The sequence below is a fragment of the Parambassis ranga genome, chromosome 10, assembly GCF_900634625.1.
Source record: "Parambassis ranga chromosome 10, fParRan2.1, whole genome shotgun sequence".
In the NCBI taxonomy this organism is placed as follows: Eukaryota; Metazoa; Chordata; class Actinopteri; family Ambassidae; genus Parambassis; species Parambassis ranga.
Window position 1 is genome coordinate 11363649 of NC_041031.1, and position 24540 is coordinate 11388188.

Here is a 24540-nt window from a genome sequence, read left to right on the forward strand (position 1 = left end):
ATTGTGTTCCCTAAGAGTTAGTGCTTAAACAACAAACTACAGAATGCCCTTTAAAACATTAAAACATGGACAATTAAAATAAATACTAGTGACACCTGTTAGTAATAATGATAATAATAATCATACACGGTTATGAAGCTAAATCAGCTGTTGTGCTTTGTGGGAATGTTAGTGTACATTATAGATGTCTGCAAAGATTCAAGCTGAGATGGAAGCATAAGGTAATGCAGAGACCTGGTAAAGGCACCTGGTGTTTGTGATCGTTTTGTCAGTCAATCGTTACATAAATAATAATAATAATAATGGCTGACCCAAGGATACTAAGGTATCAGCACAGGATAAAAAAGACAGACAGAGCAACATCAGGCAGATAAATCTGACCACACCATCAGAAGATACAAACATCAAGCTTTGTTCACTGACAAATAGAAAGGCAGCTTTTCACAGATACCCTGTGTGTGTGTGTGTGTTTAAATTTAAGCCACAGAAAATGTCCTTCGTATAAATTCAGTTAGAGTTGACCTTCACCTGTATAGTAAACCTTACATAGTAAGCACAGAGCAGGGGCAGGCTCCCATGTTAACTACTTGATATATACAGCACCCGTAACATATGTCAATAAATGTTGTACCCTGCAGGAAAGAGAATGACATTCACACAGTACAATGAAAAACTAATGAGCTTATAAAACATGTCTGTCTCAATGGCTTGTGAGGTAGCACATTAAATCACTGCAGAATTTCTGTTTGATATATAGCTTCAACTCTGTTCACATGCTCCACTCACAGGTGGATGTTCAGGTTTCATTTTTAGATGGAGATTTAAAATATGCTACAAAAAAGACTGGTTGCTATGTGCCTGACTATATCTTGTCTACAGGACTACATCAAGGCATTTAAAGGAAGTTGAGTTTTGCTGAGGTATAAACAGAGGGCTCAGCTGCGTCAAAACTCAGTGGAGGACCTGAGTCAAAGGTCATCCCCTTCATTTCAAACCTCTGCTCAGGGCCCGTGTTCAGCGGGAACAATGGAGTGCCATCCGAAGTAATGACCTGGAGGGGAGAAGACAGACGAGTCACTATGTATCACAAGCAGAAGTCTGCTGTGAAAGGTGCACCACAGCATTATTATTATTAATATGACGAGTGTGTGTGCAGCAGATGATACCTCAGAATAAGTAGGTGGCTCAGGAGGTACCTACAGAAAGATACAACACATATTAGAGGAGAAGGAGAAGTAGTAGTACAAGAGACATCTGTGAAACACTACACACTCACCAGTGGGACTGAAGGCTGAGCAGAATAGAGCGTCCCGAAGGGCTCACTGAGTGGTTCTCCACTGGGTCCGAGAGGCTCATTGTGATTCTGCAGTGTGAATCAAACAAATATTTTAAACTACTGTAAACCCAAAGATAGCAGTGATTATACAGTGCGTGCATGAACGGAGGAATGCTGATAGATAAGAAAGGAAACAGGAAAAACTGCACGGCCAGACTAAGATATTTGCTGCCCACCTCTACAGTACTAGTGCACAATAACAGAATAAGAACATGGGCTGGGCTCTGAGACTGCATGTGTACCCTACTCTCCCTGCTTCTAAAAGTGGCAAAAAGACTTCACAAGAACCAGGAACACACTCATTCAAGTGAATTATGTTGGGGTGAGGAGGGTTTTTGCTACCTTATTTTCTGTCAAACACTGCACACACTCACCAGTGGGTCTGAAGGCAGAGCAGGGTAGAGCGTCCCAGAGGGCTCATGGTTTGGTCCAGTAGGCTCGTGGTGACCCTGCAGTGTAAGTCAAACAGATGTCAACAGCAGGTTTTAACCCTTCTGTAAGCTGCTTCAGTTTAGAGCCTGTTCACCTCATCGTTAAACACAGACAGTTCGTTGTGGGCCTCCGGGTCTTCATCAGCAGTAGGAGAGGCTGTTTTTTTCTTTTTTGAGGTGCGCTTGTCACAACAGCAGACCTTCACACAGCCACCAAGAACTGAGAGGACGGCTACAGCAACACCGGCACCAAAAGACGGCTTTTCATAAAATAAAGCTGAAACAGTGAATGCAGTGATCGGTTAGTCAATCAGCATCATTTCTTTACGAGGTCCATTTCAGGCTGTAGTTTACAGTGAAGACATACAAAGAAAGAAAATGTTGAATGAACACACTAAAACGTTGAAGTTACCTACGTTCAATTTTCAAATACGCCACCAAGGCCCTGTTGTCTAATTGATCCCTGAATTCGAACCGTCCCTCACAGGATTTTTCCAGAGCAGCGTTGGAAACTTCACATGGTTTTTTATAAGTGAGCCCTGTACACACAGACAGGTTTTGTGGCCTGCCCCGATAAGCTATGAGCTCAGTGCGATTTACTGGGTAGAAGTAGATGTTGCAGTTGATCCCTTCCAAAACAGAAGACATGAGAACGCTCTCACCCCTCTTCTTTGAATACTTCTTCTTTTTTGCTGGAAAAAAAACACATTAAAGTTGCAGTGTTTATGAAGCCTCTTTTACCTTCCAACCATCCAGGGGAGTCCTGTTTTTTTACATTTACATCAAATGTTCAGTTCAGCTATGGTGAGTGTAGGTTAAAAAATAAAATAAAAGGGCAGAGTTGTGAAGAGAAAACCATCAGAGAATAAAAGGAGTCAAATCAAGAACCAACCCAGGTCCTCACCTTTCACCTCCAGGATGTGCCAAACCAGAGCTGTCCCATCTTTGTCTTTTATTACGTAGCGGCCGTTGTCTTCCTGGGTAGTATTCATTATCACGTAGTCAGAGCCGACCACCTTCCTCCTGCTGTCCTCCACTGTCTGAGGATCATCACGATTCCATAATGTGATTTTACCTGCATCGTATTCTGGGAGAAAGTCTATGGACTCAGCCTTTCTGGGCAGAATTATCTTGTGTGTTTCGCCATAAAATTCCTTATAAATGTCAAATGAAAGGCCTAAAGAGGAAGAACAGGTGGAACAGCATGTCACTTCAGCATTCCTTCATATTCCAGCATGGATCATTTAAGCCAAGTTTAAAACTGTAGTCTATTAACTTGAAGGGAAGTATAATATGGGATTTTAAACTGGGATTATAGAATAGAATAGATTTATATTGTACTTGGGTGTGGTGTTTTGAATTAAACCTGTTATAAATAAATGTAGTGTAGAGTAAATGTTTCATAATATAGGCTATGCTAAATTAGTACAAAAAAAAAGACGAAAGATTGCACATAGTACAAGTATTAATTATTTAAACACAGTTGTGTCAATTCACCCACCTGACAGCATACTTAAAGACTGAGGTAATATTCTCACTTACCTGCACCTGCACAGGCACTGAGTACCAGCAGTAATAACATCCTTGGACGCGATTCAAAACTCAAAACACAATCTAGTGCAAACAAGCGTTAAAATGCTGCACAGACAGTCAGGACATCTCCCAGCCGTGTAAACACTTCCGTACTGTCTGTAGTAAGGTGCGCGTTTTACACTATAGTGTAGTCTGGATTGGAAACCATGTCCACGCCTCACAGGGCGTCTCCTTAATTGTATTCATGGTGCGTTTAAGTGCAGTCGGAACTTGGAGCTCCCATCCACTTCTTTGGTGAACCAGGACTGAAAAATTCAGCGCACATAGACATTCCTCAATAAGGTCAACATTATACTGACATAATTTCTTCCTAAACATCAAGGGCTCCATTAGTGACCAACTATTTACAAAATGTCTGCTTCCTAATGTCCTAGAAGGGCCCAACTTTTCTTTACTGCATAAAATACAAACCCTCAGCCTGGTTGATTTCTGTCCACATGACACAAATCTTTTATTCCACTGTTGTTTCCATTCAAAAATCAAAAGTCAACAAAAACCATCCATCCATCTTCAAACCGTTTATCCGGGGTCACGGGGGAAGCAGTCTAAGCAGAGACGCCTGACTTCCCTCTCACTGGACACTTCTTCCAGCTCTTCCAGGGGAATCCCTAAACATCACTGGAAGCTGTATTTGACCTGAGAGGGGGTGCAGATGGAAAGGTAATTCCTTTCAGCTCAAACCTGGGTTCAGAGTCTGAGAAGAGAAAGTCTGTGACAGTCTGTGAAAGTCTGCTCCCTCCCCAGCTGAGGGAGCCAGAGTACATCCCTGCCCTCCAGGGGGTGGAACCTGGAGACAGCAAAGAACCACAAACAAGGGAAGTAAGTGTGTGCAAAACACTGTGAGTGTCTTTTACAGTGAACCGCTTGATGTTAAGATGTAGTTAATGTGTGTTCCTGTGTGTATCTCAGGCTGAGAGGGGTTGAACATTCACTGGCATGCGTAAAAGTCCAATGTCTGAATCCTCCACCTGAACCAGTCGTTGGACCAGCCTGCCTGCTTTCATCACTGTTTGAGGCTTACCTCTCCTCTCAGGTGTAAAAGTCACGGTCACAGTCTGGATGACCCGAGGTGACTGATGAAGACATTCTGTTTGACCTGCCTCACAGTGTTCTCTGCCACAAGATAAGACTGTATAAGCACACTGAACCTGGTACACAGCCGTCTTAAAGCTCACATCAAGTGGACTTGTACCATGAGGAGGTGCCTAGACAAGATAGTGACCATTGTCTGACTGAATGAGTTGGTGGATCTTTAAGATATCGCCATTTACTGTCACTATTCCACCTTCATTGTGAATCTGAGAGCTGGCATGATTCCACAGGACTTTTGGCTGGTCTGGACTGAGCTGGGCTTTGAACTGCAGGAATTCCGCCTGTCTGGGAATCCTGAGGTCGTAGACAAACCTGTAATATTCAGCACGGTCAGCACAATCTGAAAATGCACATCAAGAAAAAAAACAGTTTAGAGAACTAAATACATTTTTATTATTGAATTTTAATTTACAGTACAGTCTGTGATGCTCTAATTCCATCACTACTCATGTAAAATAACAGCTTTTGAGTGGCTTCACTCATTTGTGTCAAAGTAAAGAAAGTAGGGCTGCACAGAGCGGGACTGCACTTGCGCACTAACTGCATCGTTTGGGGACAAACTGCGCACACGCTCATCAGCAGAGGAGCCCCCGTCTCATTTGAAAAACGAGGTTATTTTTCTCTAAATTACCATCAAATTATTATTATTAAAAAAACCCCTTTTATAAAAAGAGAATAAATCAATACCACTTACCAATCTATTTTTTAATTGACGACACATACCCTTGCCCGTGATAATGAATGGTGACTAAATCAACAAATAATGTGCAAACAAGCTTCCTTATATGTCTGAGTGTCTGTCCACATGTATCGAGAGGGACTTGTTATCCTGACGCACAGACTGCGCCAGCAGAGCATGTATATAGGCTGCGCAGCCTCCATCACTATAACAGAAGGGGCCACTGCTCATGCGCGCTCTGCAGAGGACGTCGATAAATCCCCTCACCTCCATTCACACGTAAACATCCTCAAATATCCCGCGGCGGACTTCTTTTTCTACACATCGTGCAGGTGAGCTCAGGCTACACGCGCCGCAGACGGCATGATGAATGGTTGATCATCAATATTACCATCGTCGTATGGGTTATTCAGAGGCTGGATAACCTGTTCGTGTTAGGGGTTAGTGGAAATGACTTCAGTCAGCAGACAGGGCGTCACGGTGCCAGGGCTGGTGCTTTTTGGATGCGTGGAGCAGAGCCGTGTGTTCGGCTGCGCCCAGGCGTCATCGCAGCGGCGGCTGGGCCCCCTCTGTGTACTGTAGCTTGTTAATTGATGGTCGCTGCTTGTTTTTCAGGGGAGGGTGGGCATGAATGACAATTAATGTTTACAGAAACATCCTGCCGTCTTTAACAGGAGAAGATGTCCTCCTGTGTCTTCTTCTCTGCACTGTTTACCCTTCCTCTCGCTGTGGGTAAGTTTATGAATGTAATTTTTTTAAATTGTCTTTTAGTTCTATTATTAAAGGGCTTAAATAAGATTGATTTAAATTTTGTCAGTCGAAATCCTAGTAAAAATGTCAACGGAAATAACAGACACAACTTAGATTTAACTAATTTTAAATGTTTCTATTTAAAAGTCATAATATATGATATATAATACAGAATTATTATTCAGCTACTTTGTTGTCATACAACTGAATGCTATTATCGTAGCAGCACGCTCATAGTATTTCACATTGAAATGTTTTGAATTAAAGAGCTAAGGGGGTCAAAAGTATTTGAAACTCTTAGATATAAATGGAACATCTAACCATGTTCATTGTCCTCCTCCCACAGGATGGGAATTACTAGGTGAGTCCAAAAACATGCCTCTTACCTACAGAACTTACTGCAGTCTCTCAGGAAGTTGTTGACTTTTTTCCCCACACATCAACAGGCGATAGAGAAAAAGTCCAGACTGTGTGTGTTGGGAAGGAGTTTCGTCTGCCAGTGGACTCGGCATCTAGAATTGTGACTTTTACTCCGGACTCTGAGGAGCCCAGACGCGTCCTGCTGGAGAAAACCACCGTGAGTGAAAGTGTGTCATTACTTATTTCTGTGTTTGTGGTTGTTATGTTGCCAAAATCTATTTACTGTTCAACTGCAGATAAAGGACCCACGCTTCGAGTGGACCAGAGATAAGACATTAGTCCTGAAAGAAGTGACACTCAGTGATCAGGGACTTTATGCCAACAAACTATCCTTTGGTTTCACCTACGAGACTGTTCGTCTGATTGTTTCAGGTAGTTTCCTCTTCTTTTGTGAAATCCTTTGAAATGGAGCATTTCATTAGGTTTCTCTTTTTTTCCCCTTGTCCTGCTCAGAATGCATTAGGCCCTACCACAAAAACTACGGGGAGAACTTTCAGCACAGCATCCCTGAAAATGGCAGCCTGCTGGAGTTTTCTCCTCGGGGCGCTCCGTCTGAGGCCGTACCAATTGTGCTGTGGAATCGTACGGACCCTGACGGAGGCCGGGGGCGGCTGCTGCATGGTGGGAAGGTCTGGGTGGCAGAGAGAGTGACACAGGCAGACCAAGGCAACTATACCGTGAGAGACAATGATGGAAAGGCCCTGTCTCGCAGCGTCCTCTCTGTCCGTGGTGAGCAAAGACAGAAGAGTTCTTCAAATGTGGGATTCTGTCAGTGGTGATAATCATATTGTATTTTTCCCTCATTCTTTTCCATTTCCTTCATCCTCCCATACTCCACCTTTGGTCATAATTCTTCCTAATGGATGCAGAGCACTCCTTCAATGTCACACGCTTCACTGAGGAGTCTCTAACCCTGCCCTTATTTCTTCCTGTCGCTCATGCGCATCTCATTTTTACCCCAACACGATACCCTGATGAATCCTCACTGGGCCCTTTTGATCCCAAACCGCCCCGGGGCCCTGTGCAGTTAATCCGTGAGGGCCACATAGTACACCACGACATGCGCTACAGGGATATAATCACTCTAAGCAGGAATGGCGCCAACAATGAGGTCATCATTACACGGCTGACCTCCAGACACGATGGGCTTTATGAAATCAAAGACAGCAACGGCAACCTGGTGTCCTCCACCTTCCTGCAGGTGATTGGTGAGTTGCAACGTGTTTTTGCTTGCTTCTTTCTGACTCCCATGCTTCATATTTGCTACTGTTTCTAACTCCTGTGCCATTTTCGTGCCTTTGGATTTTTCCAGAAAAAAAGGAGAGCAGATGGCGAGTTCTCCTCAAGTCCGTCTCTGTCCCTGGCGGCATGTTTGTGTCACTGACAGGCTTCTTTCTGTTCCTGAAGCGCTACCCCTGCTGCAATGTCTCACGCATCATCACAGGCCTCAGAACGAATCGTCCGCCACCAGCCAATCCTCCAAGAGTTAACATCCAGGTGAGGAAAGGAGTGTTGTTGATTGTCAGATGTGTCCACACATCTGCCTTGTTATCTATGTGCTTAGTAAATGTTTGTGTTTGCTGTCACAGGCTCAGTCATGTCCTGAGCCATCAGGCTACTACGGTCAGTACAATCAGCAGCATGGAACACCAAGAAAATGGACCCCAAGAGCTAGTCCTGCTCATTCTGTAAGGCTGATTAACCTGAAAGAATAAAGAAATATTTACTATTAAATATGGCACAACATGTTTGAAAGTCATCAGTCATTCGGGATGCACCGATTCTGTGTCTCATTGCATCTGTTTGTATTGCCAGGGCTACACTCCTGTCACTCCCGTTATGGCTGGGAGTCCGAGAGCTGTGAACCAGCAAGAAGCCAGAGTTACAGCTCGGAGCTCCCCTGGTCATAATTTGGCCAACAAGGTAAAGCAGTACTTCTCTCCACCACCAGACATACATGTTATAGACATAGGATTTTTTTTTCTAAACATACCCTCCTTCCTTCCTAGTGGGACAACTTTAATGAGGAGGACAACAGGATTTCCTTTTCTGTACCTGGAGCTTCAGATTGTCTTCAGTCCTCTGAGGAGTGCATTCAGTTCCAGATTGCAAAAGAGGGAGATGAGAAAAGATGGAGCAAATCACAGGAGTTCTTTTCAAAACTGCCCCTGGATATGGACACCTCTGAATCCTGCAGTGTTTACACCTCAGACAAAATGAACTTTGCAAGCTCAAGCTAAACTGCAGGAAGAATAAATACAACGCAAGGATAACATACTGTATATTGTTTTAGATTCTGTGGTTATATTTTGGAAAAGACAGACCTCACCTATGCCTTTGTACAGTTTTAGTGGTTTGCTACCAAAATTACTTGTAATGATATTATGTAAAAAAACAAAAAATCAGAAGCATGAGTTGAGATTTATCTTTCCTTCTCATAGTCTACTGGTTGATGGTGCGCCTGAAACTTTACCTACCTCCCAACCTGCAGGACCAGTATTATCAGCACTGTTTGATGAGTGTCTGTACTTGTATGTCTGTGTATGAGGGCTACATAGAAATTAAAGATGTGACACTAAACAGTATTTTAAAGTATTGTAGCTACAGTAATATAAAGTTGACTAACATGTTCACCCACTAACTCTAGCGACAATTAATTATCATAGGCAATATGCAGCTTAATGGTTTATAAAGGCCATTAAACTTACCTCTAAGGTCATTTACTAATCTGACATGTAACATGTTTACTAAATTTTTATGTACAGGATAATTTCGGATCACCAAATAATTCCATCAGCACTGGAGGCTGAACTTGTGATATTTTTTACAAGATGTCAGATTTCAATCAATAAAAAGTTAACACATGCATCTTAAATGGTTTCTCAAATACACTGCATATTCTGGCTGGGAGTAATTATGTAGTATGTAATTACTATTTTTTATTTTCGTTTAAATCTTTTTTTTCTTTTATTCCTTTTTTTCCCTGACACAAATCGTTATCAACAACATAGTTGCTGTTTTCTGTTGATTCGACTTTTTTTAGTGCAGCGTCGTCTTGCTGACATTAGAGGGCAGCACAGCAACTCTGAGGTTTGGCTTCTGTCGCAAAAAGAGAGCGTAGAAGAAGAAGCAGCTCCGTTTGTAGCGGCAATGAAAGGACAGCGTGCCACTTCCAGTTTGAGCAAAACATAAGGAAAGTGTACATTAGCGTAAATAACTACTTGATACACAGCGAGTATAATTTAATTTTGCGAAGAGACTATTAGAACGAAACCGGGAAAATGTCTTTGTTTTGTGCAAGTAAGTCAAGCTGATTCATTGATATGACGGAGGTAGTGTATGCTAGCTAGGCACCGCGCTAATGCTACTAGCTAAGTTAGCTAACGCTAACGGCCATGCACTGCCATCTATTTGAAAAAAAAACTCTTCGGTCATGCCGTTGATACTTGACTGTTAGTATGATGCAGTCTTTAACCTGTACCTCTACTTTTTTTCCAGTTTCCAACGAGGTGCCGGAGCACCCGTGTGTTTCCCCGGTGTCCAACCAGGTGTTCGAGCGCAGACTGATCGAGAAATACATCGCAGAGAATGGGACGGACCCTATGAACGGACAGCCTCTGTCCGAGGAGCAGCTTGTAGATATCAAAGGTATGCTTATGGCAGATGTGAGAAGAGGCTGCACTCAGTTTGACCTAATGTATGTTTAGTACATCAGCTCTATAGCATATCCCCGCCAAAGCTACAGTTATGAGTTCTTATTGAAATGAAGGTGATTCAGGGCTCTGCACTGTGGTGTGAACACAAAAGTCTGCCTCCAAAGTAAATAACAGTTTCAACAAAATTCTTAGATTGACATACATTTAAAGTATGGTCTTACATGATTTGTACACTAATGCTTGTGAGTTCCTGATAAATGAATGAGTTGTTGTAGAGTAGTAGTAGTAGAGTCCTGTATAACACATAATTATATATTGTAAAACCTAAAAAATAATGAATCAAAATTTTGTTTGTTTTCTCTTTCAGTATCTCATCCTATTAGACCAAAGGCTCCTTCAGCAACAAGTATTCCTGCCATTCTTAAGTCCCTTCAAGATGAGTGGGTAAGTTTTGTAAAGCCTGAGGAGGTGGTAAAGAATTTCAAACAAAACACATTTATACTGTTGACGTTACCCAGAAAAGCAGAACAGAGTTCTTATAAATGTATCCTCTGTAGACCACAGTGCAGTGCACTATTCTTAGAAATCAGTGATATTATTTTATTTTTCACTCTTTGATAATTTCTCTTCTAGGATGCTGTAATGCTTCATAGTTTCACCTTGCGGCAGCAGCTGCAGACAACCCGCCAAGAACTTTCACATGCCCTCTATCAACATGATGCTGCCTGCAGAGTCATCGCTCGACTCACCAAAGAGGTCACAGCTGCAAGAGAAGGTGGGTCTACAGCAATCTACATGCCTTTTAAATGGAATCTCCTACGCATGTGAATACAGCGGTGTGTTTTCTAACATGGTCTGTTTTTCTTTTGCAGCTCTTGCCACACTCAAACCCCAGGCTGGGTTGGTTGCCCCTCAGGCAGTTCCTGCATCTCAGCCTGCAGCAGTGAGTAAATTATTTGGTTTTATTCGCACTCGCGCTAAAGTCCTCTTCTCCCATACTTCCTTCTAAGATTTAAAAATGATGCTCTTTGTAGGGTGCTGGTGGAGAGCCTATGGAGATTAGTGAACAGGTGGGAATGACCCCAGAGATCATCCAGAAGGTAAGAACAGCTTTTTATCTACATAAATACTTCTTCAGGTACAAACAAAATAATTTTCATTAGCTTGTCCGAGTTTTGTCTCAGTGTGATTCTTCTCTATTTACAGCTCCAAGACAAGGCTACTATCCTTACAACAGAGAGAAAGAAGGTTTAATTTCTCTTTTATTTCAGCTAATATTTCCACACCATACCATTTAGGTTATATGTATTTTACTTTTCTCTAACTGCTGTACTGGATTTGTTCAGAGAGGAAAAACTGTTCCAGAGGAGCTGGTTAGAGCTGAAGATCTCAGCAAGTACCGCCAAGTGGCCTCTCATGTTGTAAGTATTGCCTCTGCATAATTGGCCGGATGCAGCTATTTGATTTTTGGTACATCGTATCAGTGCTCTTTATCTCTGTTGCCTTCAGGGTCTTCATAGTGCCAGTGTGCCTGGTATTCTGTCCCTGGATCTGTGTCCCTCAGACACCAACAAAGTGCTCACCGGTAACACGAATACTTCTTTCTTTTTTTAAGACGGAGACTATTAAGAATTTGCAGTGTGACGTTGGCCCTCTTTGTTCTTCTAGGTGGAGCTGACAAGAACGTGGTGGTGTTTGATAAGAACGATGAGCAGATTGTGGCGACACTCAAGGGTCACACCAAGAAGGTCACTTCTGTCATCTACCATCCATCTCAGGTAATTCTGCCTCTATTTTTTACTACAACCAAAATCTCCCCAGAAGGATGATGAGTATAGTATGAGACAACATATTGGGAGACAGGATCGTTGTCTAATCCATGGTTTTGCCCATTTCTCTCTAGTCTGTGGTCTTCTCTGCATCTCCAGACACCACTATCCGTGTGTGGTCTGTCACTGGGGGCAACTGTGTGCAAGTGGTACGTGCCCACGAGGCCGCTGTCACTGGACTCTCCCTACACGCCACTGGGGATTACCTGCTCAGCTCCTCTGAGGATCAGGTGCGTGTGCAGTTTTTACAAAATAAAGTTTGAAAGATCTCCATTGTCCTCGCCGCACTGACTTCATTGTTTTTCTATTCTGCAGTTCTGGGCCTTCTCTGATATTCATACTGGTAGAGTCCTTACCAAAGTTACTGATGAAAGTGCTGGCTGTGGTAAGCAACTAAATGCATAGTAATATATTAGACAGTAAGTCTAAGTTCTTGTCAAGGTGCTAAAGATGATTTACCCTTTACAGCCCTCACCTGTGCTCAGTTCCACCCTGATGGTCTTATTTTTGGCACTGGTACGGCTGACTCCCAGATCAAGATTTGGGATCTGAAGGAGCGCACCAACGTGGCCAACTTCCCGGGTCACTCTGGACCTGTCACCTCCATTGCTTTCTCTGAGAACGGATACTACCTGGCTACAGGTCACTAGTGTTTTTTTTCACTCAATATTGCTGAAATTTTTTTCACGGTCACATGGAACAAAGATGAAACTCTATTTGTTTCAAATACATTTTGTTTGGTTTTGTCCTCCAGGTGCCCAGGATAGCTCTCTGAAGCTGTGGGATCTGAGGAAACTGAAAAACTTTAAGACCATCACTCTGGACAACAACTATGAGGTAAGATTTCAACTGCTCAGTGCTCATGTCAAAACACACAACAACTAACACACAAAATATGACACTGTAGGCCATACATGTAATAGCTCACTGTGTGTAATCTTTATGCTATGCTATGTTAATGAACTTCCTGATCTAATATAAGTATCAACCATTCCCACCTGATGTCATGAATAAATGCGGCGCCCATGCAGCAGCATCAAAGCATCATGCTCAATCTCATTCATGTTTCTGTTTCAGGTGAAGTCCCTTGTGTTTGATCAGAGTGGTACCTACCTGGCTGTAGGAGGGTCTGACATCCGTGTCTACATTTGCAAGCAGTGGTCCGAGGTCCTCAACTTCACAGGTGAAGAGAAAAGTCTGTATATTCATTGCCATTGCTGTGATTGCTGGATTTTTTTGTAACCTTAATTTTTTTTCTTATAAATTGCAGACCATTCAGGATTGGTCACTGGAGTGTCCTTTGGAGAAAATGCCCAGTTCCTGACCTCAGCGGGGATGGACAGAAGTCTCAAATTTTACAGTTTGTAGAAAAGGAACATCAGGATGCAGGAGGGGGAATTAATGTTCTCTGCATCTGAGCAGTTATTATCCTGGCCGCAGTAATTTTTTTTAGAAAAATGTAAAAAAAATTGCAGCTAATTTTGCTTTTTTTAGTGTGTTAGTCAAGGGAAGTAATCCCATGAGATCAATCTGCCATTTGAAACCACAGCAGCATGGTTAGAAACCTGTTTCTTGGCTTTGTGACTTTGAAATCTAAATGATGTGAAATGTCAGCCAGTGTAAAGTTCCTGTCCTATCTGTCAACAATTATGATTTTACTGTAGTATTTTTTTCTTTCTTTTTTTTTAATGTGTGGAAGGGGTCTTCAATCGCTTGTAATACAAATCTAAAGCATACGCTGTTTGAAATTTATAATTGGTAACAATATATTTTCTTCTTAATGTAGACCAGCTTCATCACAGTATCTTTAGGGTGACATTAAGACATCTGTAGTGATGTATAGGCAAACAGAGGATGAATGAAATGTACCCTCATGTTCAAGCTTCCTTCTGTTTGATTTCCTGACCAACTGTTCCATTTAAACATTTGTGTTTTTTCCTAATTGTATATGTCTCATAAGTTGCTGTTATACCCGTTTGCACCACATCCCTTTTACAATAAAATAAAATATCTTTTGTATTGCCACATGTGGTGTCCTTCATTGGTGGCACTTTGACAGGAATACAACCAAGGGTCAAACACAGCAGCAGTGTTTGCTTACAGAAAAGACACCAGACGACACGTGATCACGAGGCTGATGGTTCGGATTTGTGAAGCAGAGTAGAGCAGTGGCGTGCCCAGACTTTTTTCACTGGGGTGACCTTAGTGGGGCACTTGAGTTTGGAAGGGAATCCAACGCTGGTATAGGGGTTTCTTGCATAAGATTTGATAATATGGCAACACACTGAATGCAAATTAAAATTGACAAACTTGGTTCTACTGTTTCCATGGCAATGAGGCAACATAGAACGCGGTGAAGTGTGGAGCAGGGACTTGATCCTGGCATTTGGTGCAGACATACAAATACAGAATTTAAATATGCATGAAAAATCTATGACACTAAAAGGATATTAGGAATATGGTGTCTGGATTTAAGTAATAAAGCAGCTGTACAGCTGATTTAAAGAATGAATGAGTGTAAATCTGCAATTTTCAGAGGACATGTCCAAGTAATAAGTATTCATATAACATATATTCCAAACTTTAGGCCATAATGTGGGTTTTTGGTTGTTTTTATCTTATCTTTTATCTTAATTTAGAGAACAGTGCTAAACACAGCTGGTTCATGAAAGGTGAAAAATAATTGCACAGCAAACTGCAGACTGATGAAGTGTTCTTACTCTGAGCAGTCTGATTACCCTTTGCCTTGTAGTGCCACATTTTAGGAACTTATATTACATTATATTAGTAAGTGTATTATAGAAATTATCTCAGGCATTTTGTTGTTTTATCTCTTTTCATCCCACAAACACACAGCTGAAAAAAATGTAATGTAAAAATGCTTTATTTCATTTCCTGTTAAAAAAAATCAAATCATCCACTTCCTCAAATTCATCATTAAGATAAGCTTCACCGTGATGAGTGTTGGAAGCAATAATGGTGCGTTCAATGACATCATTGTAAAAGTGCGATTCCAGCCTTCTATGCTCTCCATTAAAGTTCAGCAGAGGCTGTTAGCTGCGGCTGAAGGAGCAGTAGACCTGTAGACAGCGGGTCCACCCACAGCACTGAGCCGCACGGAGGCTTCTGTATGCTGTGTACTGGTTGTGGGGTTTGCTTGTTGACCATCATTTAAGCGCTGTCATGGCTACAGAATATGACTGATTGGTCGCAGACCCCCCTTGCGCTCCCAGAGCCGCGGTGCAACGGAACCAAGTGTGATTAAAGAACAGTTAAAACTCAAAACAGGGCTAAATCAGAAATGTCCGCCCCGCTGACCTTGCCAGTGACGTGTCCAGGCTTCTCCCATGCTCGCGCTGTGTAACCTACACTCTGGACCCCTCGTGGCCAGAAGAGGAGACGAACGTCAGGCGTCACGTGAGACTGCAGTAACGTGACTTTCACAAACGGGAAGTGCGAACAGAAAGAAGTTCTGATAAATCCCACAAACACGACTGGTTTGTCCCCGTTTACAGCCATCGGTCTGTCCGTCGGTACAGACCCAGAGATCCAGAAAGACCTCACGTTGGAGAGGAGCGCAGTCTAGAGGGAAAACCGGTGAGATATCCGACATTTATCTTGTTTTTGTGCTGATGGTGTGCTCACATGAAGCTGCTTGCCTGCTCTTGTCAACATGTATCCAACTACTGAGCGTTTCCCTTTTTAGCAGAATTACCCCTATCATTAATAATTTAAAAGTATGTTTACTTTAAGGTTTTGCCGTTTGGTTAGTTGTCTATACTCACTGGAGAGCGATGCCACTAAAAACGAAACTGCTCCAGTTTTGCGTGGCGACAAACGCTGACAGAGACACTGTTAATGCAAGAAAATACACATTGTGTTAAGTTACACTACGACTTCGTACATGCAATAACTTGCCGTACTTTCAGTTGTCTGTTTACAATTTAAATGTGGTGTATACATACATTTCAGAAACCCTGTGTACAAAAACAATGGGTCTATATAATAATTGGCTGGTGACATTTAATGCTAATATTGATCACCTCCATAATTGATTCAGCTCCTTTACGGTGAACACTGACAGTAACATCTTGCTTCACTGAAGGGTTAGTGTGCAATGGAACTGCATTAGAGAGGAATTAAACCTACTTCATGGTGGAAACTCCCCTGTGTGGTGCTGCAGTGGTCCACCTCATTTTACTGGCAAATCAGATCCGATTTAATGCAAAACAGTTCAACAGCACCCCGAACAGTAGTCTACAAAATTATCATAGAGTTTTAAACTGTCAGTTGTAAACGGACATTGTAACCTTGGTTAAGGTGGGCTGTGTTGGTGAACTTTGGCCTTCTGTAGACTGACAGCTGGCAAGTTTGTAATATTGGCAGAAACATGTCTGTGCAACAATGGAAGTCCCACCTGATCATGGCAGTCAGAATGCTTCCCCTTTCTTCTTCTCTATTGTCACCCCTTTTTGTTTCTGTGCTCATCCTCTTTCTTTACAGCAGCACTGTTCCACTCTAAATTGTAGTACTTTGGCTTAGTCTTCAGATGCTAATATGATTTGGTTTCCTCTGTGTTGTGCAGACCGCTATGGGCTCCATGTTTCGAAGTGAGGAGGTGTGCTTGGTGCAGCTCTTTCTTCAGTCCGGCTCGGCCTACAATTGCGTCAGTGAGCTGGGAGAGCTGGGCCTGGTCGAGTTCAGAGATGTAAGTCCTGTAAATGCTTATGTTTTCAGTGTTCTCTGTGAGATACAGCAGCATTTTCAGTCCCTCCTGCTGTGATCAGATGACTGTGAATAACGGCGTTGTCCTCTTTTTATCTCCCACTCGTGTTTCAGTTAAATCCTAATGTAAACGCCTTTCAGAGGAAGTTTGTCGGAGAGGTCAGGCGATGCGAGGAACTTGAGAAAACCTTTAGTAAGTTTTGACTCATTGTTCCCACAGACACTTCCAACCTTTGTGTCATGAATTTTTAACTCTCTGTCTTTGTGTGCCCCTCAGCTTTCCTGGAGCAAGAGATCAGTCGCTCCTCATCTCCATCTTTGAAGGGTCCTCTCCCGCCTCCATGCCCGACGCCTTCAGCCCCTCAGCCCCGTGAACTCATCACCATAGAGGAGGAGAGTGAGAGGCTGGCCAGAGAGCTCAAAGAGGTGGGAAATGAAGAGCTTCTGTCTTCTTCTTTGTGCGCTAATGGAGACAAATGAACTCATTGGACTGATGTTTTGTCATGTGTGTGTTTCTCACTAGGTTTCCAGGAACAGAGATAGCCTTCGGGCTCAACTGACCCAGCTCTCTCAATATAGAGGAGTCCTAACCAGAACACACTCTCTCACAGCGATGCAGGTAGTTTAAAAGCTACCTTTCTGCATCAGAAACATTTGTTTAATCATTGATCTGTGGAAAGAAAAATTAATAAATGTAATAATATTTCCACAGGCTCCACCGCCTGTACTGGAAAGCCAAGGCCTGTTTGATAACCGCCAAGATGTCCACCTCAGGTAGCTCTCGCAAGGCAGAAATTCTGATGCGTTTCAAGATTTTGACACACTCATTCACTCAACTTTTTTCATTGCATCTCTGCTCCCTCAGTTTTGTGGCTGGAGTGGTCCACCCCTGGAAGGTCCCTTCTTTCGAACGCTTGTTATGGCGTGCATGTCGTGGTTACATCATTGTAGATTTTAAAGAAATGGAAGACCGACTTGAGCACCCAGACACAGTAGGAGCTTGGAGCCTCTGATTTGTCACATCTCTTGGATTGTCTCAGATATTTTGTCACGGCTGTTTCTGTGTCTGTTACAGGGGGATATGGTGCAATGGACGGTGTTCCTCATCTCCTACTGGGGAGATCAGATTGGACAGAAAGTCAAGAAAATATGCGATTGGTGGGGAAATCTGCATATCTGTGTTGTTTTTAGTGTAGATTAACACCCTGCTGTTTGCTGGCGCTGGATTTCTTTGATTTCTCTTCCATGCAGTTTCCGCACACAGACATTTGCGTATCCTGAGAGCACTGCTGAGAGAGAGGAGATTCTCCAGGGACTTCAAGGCAGAATTGAAGATATCAAATCAGTGAGTGTGGTGCCTCTTTTATACCTGTTGCTACATTGATAGAATTATTATTAGTTGGCCTCACATTACTAAAACATGTCACTCCTCCACACCTCTCTCCTTCTGCTTCCCTTTACTGTATCTCAGGTGTTGTCACAGACTGAGGCCTTCCTGCAGCAGCTGCTGGTTCGAGCTGTAGCCGTTCTGCCCCAGTGGAAGGTTCGAGTGCAGAAATGCAAGGCGATCCAGATGGTTCTGAATCTCTGCAGCCCCTCTGTCACTGATAAGTGTCTAATTGCTGAGGCCTGGTGTCCCACTTCGAAGCTGCCTGAACTGCAGATTGCCCTCAGAGAGGGAGGGGTAAGACAGCAGGACTGCACAAAAATAACCTGACATAATTGAGGGAATAATCCTGTTTATTTTCTCGGTCTGACCCTCTTCTCAACCCTCAGAGGAAGAGTGGCAGTGGGGTTGACTCTTTTTACAACCGCCTGCCATCCTCCACCCCTCCTCCTACTCTATTTCCCCTGAACACTTTTACAGCTGGTTTTCAGAATATTGTCGATGCGTACGGAGTGGCAAGTTACCGTGAAGTCAATCCTGGTACGAAACACTGCACATCATAGCATGGTTTTCTTTTTAAATGTTGTTCAAAATGGAGCTCAGTCATGCATGCATGTGTCTGCCTTTGCAGCGGTTTACACCATAATTACATTCCCCTTCCTGTTTGCGGTGATGTTTGGGGATGTGGGTCATGGCATGCTCATGACTCTGGCTGCGCTCTGGATGGTCCTGGAGGAGAAAGACCCCAAACTCAAGAACAACGATAATGAGGTAAAACAGAGGAGCACTTAAAATCTGAAGATGGCAAACAGTGAATTCCAAAGCATGATTCAGCTTGTTCCACTGTGCTCTGGCGCCCTATTGTTCAGAAGTGATTTAAAAAACCCAATCAGTGCTCCATACAGACTTATCACTAGACAACTAACATTCCTCTTCCTCAAACTGGCAAACACACAAATGAGGCACTATGTCTGTGGAGGTGTTGATAAGTCTGGATTTTTATCTAAGAACTTGTTATATTTACATGCTTTACTATGACTGTTTCATTCCATTAAAAAAACTGTACATACATTTGAATTGGTAGTCAGATGTCAGATTTGTGCAAAAAGAGATTTTAGAGAGCAAACTTACACAGACCATCCCATGAAATACTTCAATATCTCATGTGTGCATTAGACTTTGATTGACTTGTGTGTAATTAGGACTGTGTTATGTGAGATTAAGTGTTGTTTTACAGAGATTAGTCAAAATAACATGATCTAACAATCCCGAGAGAATAGAATAGGATTTTTTTATCCCAAGCTGGGAAATGATGCGATTATAAACAGGCACTCGGCATACTAAACATATACCTCTGATGGTAAAAAATAAACAGTATAGACATTATTTACAGACAAAAGTGCAAATCTAGGAGCTACATCTGTCATAGAGTAAAAACAAATGTGTCTGATTCCTACATACAGTAAGTTCCCTTCCTCTGTTTCAGATCTGGAGAATGATGTTTGGAGGGAGGTATCTGATCCTACTGATGGGACTCTTCTCCATCTACACGGGGGCCATCTACAACGAGTGCTTCAGCAGAGGCCTCACCACCTTTAGCTCAGCATGGCACGTCACCCCAATGTTTGAAAAGAACATATGGAAGTAATGGCATTTCATTCCTCCTACGTTCCTTCCTTCCTCCAATGCCCACACGTTTTCTTACATTTGTGTTTCCTGTTTCAGTGCATCTGTGCTGGCAGAGAATCAGTACTTGTCCATGGACCCTGTTGTGTCCGGTGTTTTTACCAGCCCCTATCCATTTGGCATTGACCCGGTATGGCTAACAAGTTGTCAAGATATTCTCTTCCTGTTGTCTTCTTTGTCGCTGCATCTCTTCTCATCCTCTCTTGTGTTGTTTAAAGATTTGGGGCCTGGCCAACAACAAACTAACTTTCCTAAACTCATACAAGATGAAGATGTCCATCATCATTGGAATCATTCACATGACGTTTGGAGTCTGCTTGTCATTCTTCAACTACGTGTAAGTGGTAGCGTTACTTGTGTTTGTGTTGCGTATATTAGTGTTACTGTTGTCTCTTTCAGATTTGTCCAGCTTGCTTTCACATGTCATTGTTTGCTCTTGTGGTTTTCTCCAGGCACTTTGGTCAGATCAGCAGTGTGTTCTTCGTGCTGATCCCAGAACTGTTCTTCATGGTGTTTCTGTTCGGGTATCTGGTGTTCATGGTGGTCTTCAAGTGGATAGCATACACCCCCGCCCAGTCCAAAATTGCTCCCAGCATACTCATCCACTTCATAGACATGTTCCTCTTCATGGATAACCCGGACAACCCGCCTCTGTATAAAGGACAGGTGTGTGATACACTAATATTATTAACCTTTTAGTGTTTGCAGTGGTGGCTGTCATTTTTTTTTCTTTCCTCCAGGATCCACTGATTATATTTTATTTAAACGGTACAATATGAAAGTCACATGAAAGATGCCTTCAATCAGCACTGATACACTGTCCCATTGAACCATTTAAGCATATGGTTTAATGAGACATATTTTTAGGTTTTAAACAAAAAACACACAGAGTGTGTGCATTGAATTTGTATGTGCTTTCTAAATGATAACTTTTTGGCAGATGAATCTCAAAACTCAGATGCCATCTCTATCACAAGCACGTGAACACAATAATAAAAGAATTCAGTGATCACAATCTCAGCTTTTACTGCATTAACAAGCAGAAATAATAAAGTAACCGCTGCTCTATTTTTAAACAACAAAAAGGCAACAGTCCCAAAAGGGCTACAGTCTTTTTTTCCTATCCACAGTAATTTGGAGTGAAGTGTTGCTGTTGAGCACAGCTTTCTTTCCCTGTGTAGAGTGTGGTGCAGAAGGTCCTGGTGGTGCTCGCTCTGTGTTCTGTCCCAGTCCTTCTGCTAGGGAAGCCTATATTTGAAATTACATGTAAAAGAAGACGACATCGAGTGGTGAGTCTCTCTTTGATTTGAACTTTAAACTTTTTATCCACAGTCGGGAGCATTTTCTGAAAGGTGTTTAATTCTCTACAGCAACAGGAGGAAGACAGAGAGCCGTTGGTGCCTGACAGTGGCTCTATTAACACTCGTCAGGGGGAGATGGAAGGAGCAGCTGAGGAGGAGGTAAGATACGAGCAGCCATAACTGAATTTATTGAACAGAGTAAATCTGGGCAGAGGTTGTCACATGCGTTTCTGTAATTGCGCTCACTCTTTGCAGAGGCCTGACCCTGCAGACGTGTTCATGCATCAGGCCATCCACACCATAGAGTACTGCTTGGGATGCATCTCCAACACAGCATCTTACCTCCGACTGTGGGCTCTCAGCTTGGCACACGCACGTTAGTGGCATGCACACTGACACACAAACGCAGTGTGCATTTTCATTCTCACATGATACACACACACACACACACACACGACTTCCTCTCTTACTCACTCATGTTGTTCTTTATCAGTCAAACACTCATGATGTTTTTTCCACCAATTAGTTGTTCTTCTCTGACGGTGAGTTATTTGTGTACATACAGAGCTGTCAGAGGTGCTGTGGGTGATGGTCATGCGCATTGCGCTTAAGTGGCAAGGCTACGTGGGATCGGCAATCCTTTTTGTGATATTTGCCTTCTTTGCTGTGTTGACTGTCTCCATCCTGCTGGTTATGGAGGGACTCTCAGCGTTTCTGCATGCGCTCCGTCTGCATTGGTAAGGATGAGAGGACTGAAAGAAAAAGGGGAAAAATACAGTAATACTGCAGCTACTTGCTGAATTAACTTTTTGAAAGGCTTATACAAATAGTAAAACATTTATATGCATATATTTCAGATATATAAGTTGCCCTGCATCTTTGAGAGCTGTGCGGACAATGCACTTTGTCACATACTTTGTCTGCCTGTTCTGTGTCCATCCTGAGACAAAGGGTGATGATTACAGCTCAGTGTATCTACAGTGAAAAACAGTACATACCCCAAAGTAGGTAGCCTTAAGCTATTTTTTTCCTGATGGTGGTGGCAGGAAAAAAAAGGGGGCAATGACCTTCTGTGTTAAAGGAATATGGATATGCCAGTCAGTGATCAGACATCACCAAAAGAGAAATATTGTATTATTATAGTATTCTTAAGTATATGTATTTGACATAGGTTGACTTTCTTTGTCTCTTTTACAGGGTGGAATTTCAGAACAAGTTCTACAGTGGAACAGGATACAAATTCAGCCCCTTCTCCTTCGCAGCCCTAATCAACCCTTCAGCCGCTATATGATCAGCCAACTGTTTAATTAGGCTTGCCAAATGGTTAAATCAGCTCATTTATCCGTGTCTGTCAGAATCACTTTGTCTTAATTGGATTCTCTTGCCTGTAAACTCTGAAATGGTTTAATTTACTTGCACAAGATCATAATGAATGATATAGACTGTTATTTTTGCATCCACAGAATAAATCCCTGTATAATGAATTGTATCCACAGTATATCATATATAAAAAACTTTTGTATGTCCTTGCTATTTTTTCACTCAATACTATGTACTGCTTTCTAAATACTGAAGAAATTGTAAGCCTTTATTCTTCACTGTGCAAATGAAATGATTGAAAAGGGAAAGTATATCAATTAATAGATCTGTTCTGCAGTTTAAGGGAATGTATGAATGTAGGCTTGTTCAATAATGGCAGACAAAGATCTGGATGATTTACAAAAGCCAAAGATACTTCCCTTCATTGTCTTCCAGGTACACCTCACCACAGGTATTTATTGGTAGTTGGATTCATTGTTTTCTAGTGCCTTACCAGCACGGTTTGTTAATGTAAGTGTTTCAGACGGATTATGCCTCTGTTGTAATGCCACTACTTTGTACAAGACACAAGTGGTGGTGTGTCTCCTTTTTCTGCCAGTTTACATTAAAATTAATCAACTGAGATTTAAAAGAAGGGTTTTCTGGTTGGTCTTGTCATGTGTAGAACAGACTCCTGCAATGACAATGATGAGAATTGTCACTATGATAACAGTCAATAGCACAGAAGTTAGATCTCGACATATGTCCTACCTACTCATTACATTTCAGTAACAAGAATACGTTCATTGTTACATGGTTCTTACCAACAAAAAAAATCTAAAATAAATACATTTCTATCAGTCGGACTAAAAAACCTATTAACACTTTTTGAAAGCTGTTTTTTCCCGTGTAAAAGGAATCTCAAGCGTGGGTCTGTTTCTTTCCGTGTTGCTTATAGAGGGGCACCGGAAGTTGTCTGAATGTCAAAGATGGCGCTTCACATGTCATGGTAATTTTTTTCTCTTTCTGCAAGAGTAGAGTTTGTCTTAATATTCGCTGAGGTAATGCCTCATTAACTGTACCGTAGTGACTAGACTAGACTTGCTTGTCAGCTTTTGAGGTGAACGCAGAGGAGGAGATGGAGCCTTTGAGCCGTCGTGTGAGGCTGTTAGGTCAAATCTACCGATGTCGTCCTGTTGTGGTTACAAACCAGACAGGTAAGTTAGTTGTAATGTTTATGAGTAGTGAATAATATGAAGACTCGGGGTCTATAAAACGTACTGGTCATTATTTTAAATGTCTGTCACAGGGCGGTGCATGGGTCAGGCTGCCGCTCAGCCGGAGCCCATCGCCGATGAAAATGAAGCCGTGAACCCGACCTTTGTCAACAGAAACCCACGGAACCTGGAGCAGTTGGCTCTGGCTGTGAAGGATCGGGGTTGGAAAACGACCTGGCCCCGTATGGAGTTCTACCACAGGTCTGTTTGTAGAAACGGGTTATGAATAATACATGTGTTCCTACCTATTAGAGCAGTGATTGTCTTTTAGTGATTGTCTCTGCACCTTAATCTAAAAGAGTTAGTAAACTCTTTTAGATCCCTATAATGTAATAGTTATACTGTATTAAATAAAGTAGATACAGTTTTGTTACATTTATAGTGATTGTAATGCAATTTTTCATTAAAAAAACTTGTCTGTGGTAGTTACAGACAAATACAATTCAACTTAGGTTTGGAGTCACTTGGTGACATAACGGAAACTATGGCCCTAACTACTTGATTGTAACCCTTCCTATCCTCTTGCCTCTGACGCCTGTATTGCAGGTTAGTATTCAGTCGCAGCCAACACCATGTGACAGCAGAAGTGTTCTCCAGCAGCTCTCCCATCCCAGTGTTGACTTGCTCGACTAAAGAGTGGGCAGTGAAGAGGGAGCTGTATTCCACAAGCTGTGTGGCAGCATGTCAAGCTGTGGGCGAAGTGATGGCACAGCGTTGCCAACAAGCTGGCATCACCAGGATGGTGTACAAAGAAATTCCTTGGACATACCGGGCCGATGGTGTAAGTACAATGCAGCAGGGACAGTTAATGCACTTTTTAAGTCATCACCTGCTTTATGTTTTTCTCTTTCCTGCAGGTTCAGTCATTCCGGGCTGCACTGAAAGCAGGAGGAATCATCCTTAGTGAACCAAGAAGGAAATACATCGGAACCTGATGTTAACTGTCATCTATAGCATCTGTTTTGTACAACTCTGCTGTGTGTCTATTACTCTCCGCTCTTTTCTGAACTATTACTGTACTAAAGAGTAGCACATAACTGATATGTGTCTCTGTGGATAAAGTGTGTCTGAATATAAAC

The 24540-nt window shown here is 42.4% G+C and overlaps 5 protein-coding genes across 5 annotated transcripts; 4 read left to right on the forward strand and 1 right to left on the reverse strand.

Annotated features, from left to right (window-relative positions):
* Window positions 1-9: 9 nt before the first annotated feature.
* Window positions 10-3463, reverse strand: LOC114442672 (uncharacterized). Its single transcript, XM_028416439.1, has 8 exons — window positions 3310-3463; window positions 2672-2944; window positions 2184-2459; window positions 1863-2044; window positions 1711-1785; window positions 1277-1363; window positions 1167-1196; window positions 10-1051 (listed from the first exon to the last, which is right to left on the reverse strand). Exons 1-8 carry the CDS (start codon window positions 3347-3349, stop codon window positions 896-898), a joined length of 1119 nt encoding a protein of 372 aa, XP_028272240.1. The 5' UTR covers window positions 3350-3463; the 3' UTR covers window positions 10-895.
* A 1886-nt stretch (window positions 3464-5349) lies between these two features.
* LOC114443031 (uncharacterized) lies at window positions 5350-8563 on the forward strand. The gene is made up of 11 exons (XM_028416940.1): window positions 5350-5463; window positions 5806-5863; window positions 6228-6242; window positions 6328-6458; window positions 6538-6673; window positions 6755-7030; window positions 7171-7509; window positions 7614-7798; window positions 7891-7989; window positions 8117-8224; window positions 8311-8563. The coding sequence occupies exons 2-11, from the start codon at window positions 5812-5814 to the stop codon at window positions 8539-8541; spliced, it is 1572 nt and encodes a 523-aa protein (XP_028272741.1). The 5' UTR covers window positions 5350-5463; window positions 5806-5811; the 3' UTR covers window positions 8542-8563.
* Window positions 8564-9410: 847 nt separating this feature from the next.
* prpf19 (pre-mRNA processing factor 19) lies at window positions 9411-13811 on the forward strand. Its single transcript, XM_028416073.1, has 16 exons — window positions 9411-9601; window positions 9800-9949; window positions 10325-10401; window positions 10591-10732; window positions 10830-10900; window positions 10992-11057; window positions 11164-11205; window positions 11304-11378; window positions 11467-11542; window positions 11626-11735; window positions 11861-12016; window positions 12102-12171; window positions 12255-12428; window positions 12541-12623; window positions 12864-12969; window positions 13057-13811. Exons 1-16 carry the CDS (start codon window positions 9583-9585, stop codon window positions 13152-13154), a joined length of 1515 nt encoding a protein of 504 aa, XP_028271874.1. The 5' UTR covers window positions 9411-9582; the 3' UTR covers window positions 13155-13811.
* Window positions 13812-15189: 1378 nt separating this feature from the next.
* Window positions 15190-22829, forward strand: tcirg1b (T cell immune regulator 1, ATPase H+ transporting V0 subunit a3b). Its single transcript, XM_028415568.1, has 21 exons — window positions 15190-15383; window positions 16372-16494; window positions 16626-16704; window positions 16789-16937; window positions 17035-17130; window positions 17224-17285; window positions 17377-17503; window positions 17587-17669; window positions 17763-17856; window positions 17983-18195; window positions 18288-18438; window positions 18530-18669; window positions 19385-19542; window positions 19624-19714; window positions 19803-19921; window positions 20037-20250; window positions 20766-20873; window positions 20955-21044; window positions 21141-21261; window positions 21451-21622; window positions 22083-22829. The coding sequence occupies exons 2-21, from the start codon at window positions 16378-16380 to the stop codon at window positions 22174-22176; spliced, it is 2478 nt and encodes an 825-aa protein (XP_028271369.1). The 5' UTR covers window positions 15190-15383; window positions 16372-16377; the 3' UTR covers window positions 22177-22829.
* Window positions 22830-23141: 312 nt separating this feature from the next.
* On the forward strand, window positions 23142-24539 carry mrpl18 (mitochondrial ribosomal protein L18). The gene is made up of 5 exons (XM_028415572.1): window positions 23142-23193; window positions 23297-23401; window positions 23494-23662; window positions 24008-24242; window positions 24319-24539. The coding sequence occupies exons 2-5, from the start codon at window positions 23323-23325 to the stop codon at window positions 24394-24396; spliced, it is 561 nt and encodes a 186-aa protein (XP_028271373.1). The 5' UTR covers window positions 23142-23193; window positions 23297-23322; the 3' UTR covers window positions 24397-24539.
* The last annotated feature ends 1 nt before the right edge of the window (window position 24540 follows it).

Bases quoted from the DNA above. Each gene is read 5' to 3' on its own strand.
- mrpl18 (XM_028415572.1), top strand. From the start codon at position 23,323: ATGGAGCCTTTGAGCCGTCGTGTGAGGCTGTTAGGTCAAATCTACCGA. The intron at 23,402-23,493 runs GTAAGTTAGTTG...TGTCTGTCACAG, and splicing joins TGTGGTTACAAACCAGACAG to GGCGGTGCATGGGTCAGGCT. The intron at 23,663-24,007 runs GTCTGTTTGTAG...CCTGTATTGCAG, and splicing joins CGTATGGAGTTCTACCACAG to GTTAGTATTCAGTCGCAGCC.
- prpf19 (XM_028416073.1), top strand. The intron at 11,543-11,625 runs GTAACACGAATA...TTGTTCTTCTAG, and splicing joins CACCAACAAAGTGCTCACCG to GTGGAGCTGACAAGAACGTG. The intron at 12,172-12,254 runs GTAAGCAACTAA...TACCCTTTACAG, and splicing joins TGATGAAAGTGCTGGCTGTG to CCCTCACCTGTGCTCAGTTC.
- tcirg1b (XM_028415568.1), top strand. From the start codon at position 16,378: ATGGGCTCCATGTTTCGAAGTGAGGAGGTGTGCTTGGTGCAGCTCTTT. The intron at 18,439-18,529 runs GTACGAAACACT...CTGCCTTTGCAG, and splicing joins TTACCGTGAAGTCAATCCTG to CGGTTTACACCATAATTACA. The intron at 21,262-21,450 runs GTTAGTGGCATG...GTGTACATACAG, and splicing joins TCTCAGCTTGGCACACGCAC to AGCTGTCAGAGGTGCTGTGG.
- LOC114442672 (XM_028416439.1), bottom strand. From the start codon at position 3,349: ATGTTATTACTGCTGGTACTCAGTGCCTGTGCAGGTGCAG. The intron at 2,045-2,183 runs GTAGGTAACTTC...TCACTGTTTCAG, and splicing joins GGCGTATTTGAAAATTGAAC to CTTTATTTTATGAAAAGCCG. The intron at 1,786-1,862 runs GTGAACAGGCTC...CTTACACTGCAG, and splicing joins TGTCTGTGTTTAACGATGAG to GGTCACCACGAGCCTACTGG.
- LOC114443031 (XM_028416940.1), top strand. From the start codon at position 5,812: ATGTCCTCCTGTGTCTTCTTCTCTGCACTGTTTACCCTTCCTCTCGCT. The intron at 7,031-7,170 runs GTGAGCAAAGAC...TAATGGATGCAG, and splicing joins CAGCGTCCTCTCTGTCCGTG to AGCACTCCTTCAATGTCACA. The intron at 7,510-7,613 runs GTGAGTTGCAAC...GGATTTTTCCAG, and splicing joins CACCTTCCTGCAGGTGATTG to AAAAAAAGGAGAGCAGATGG.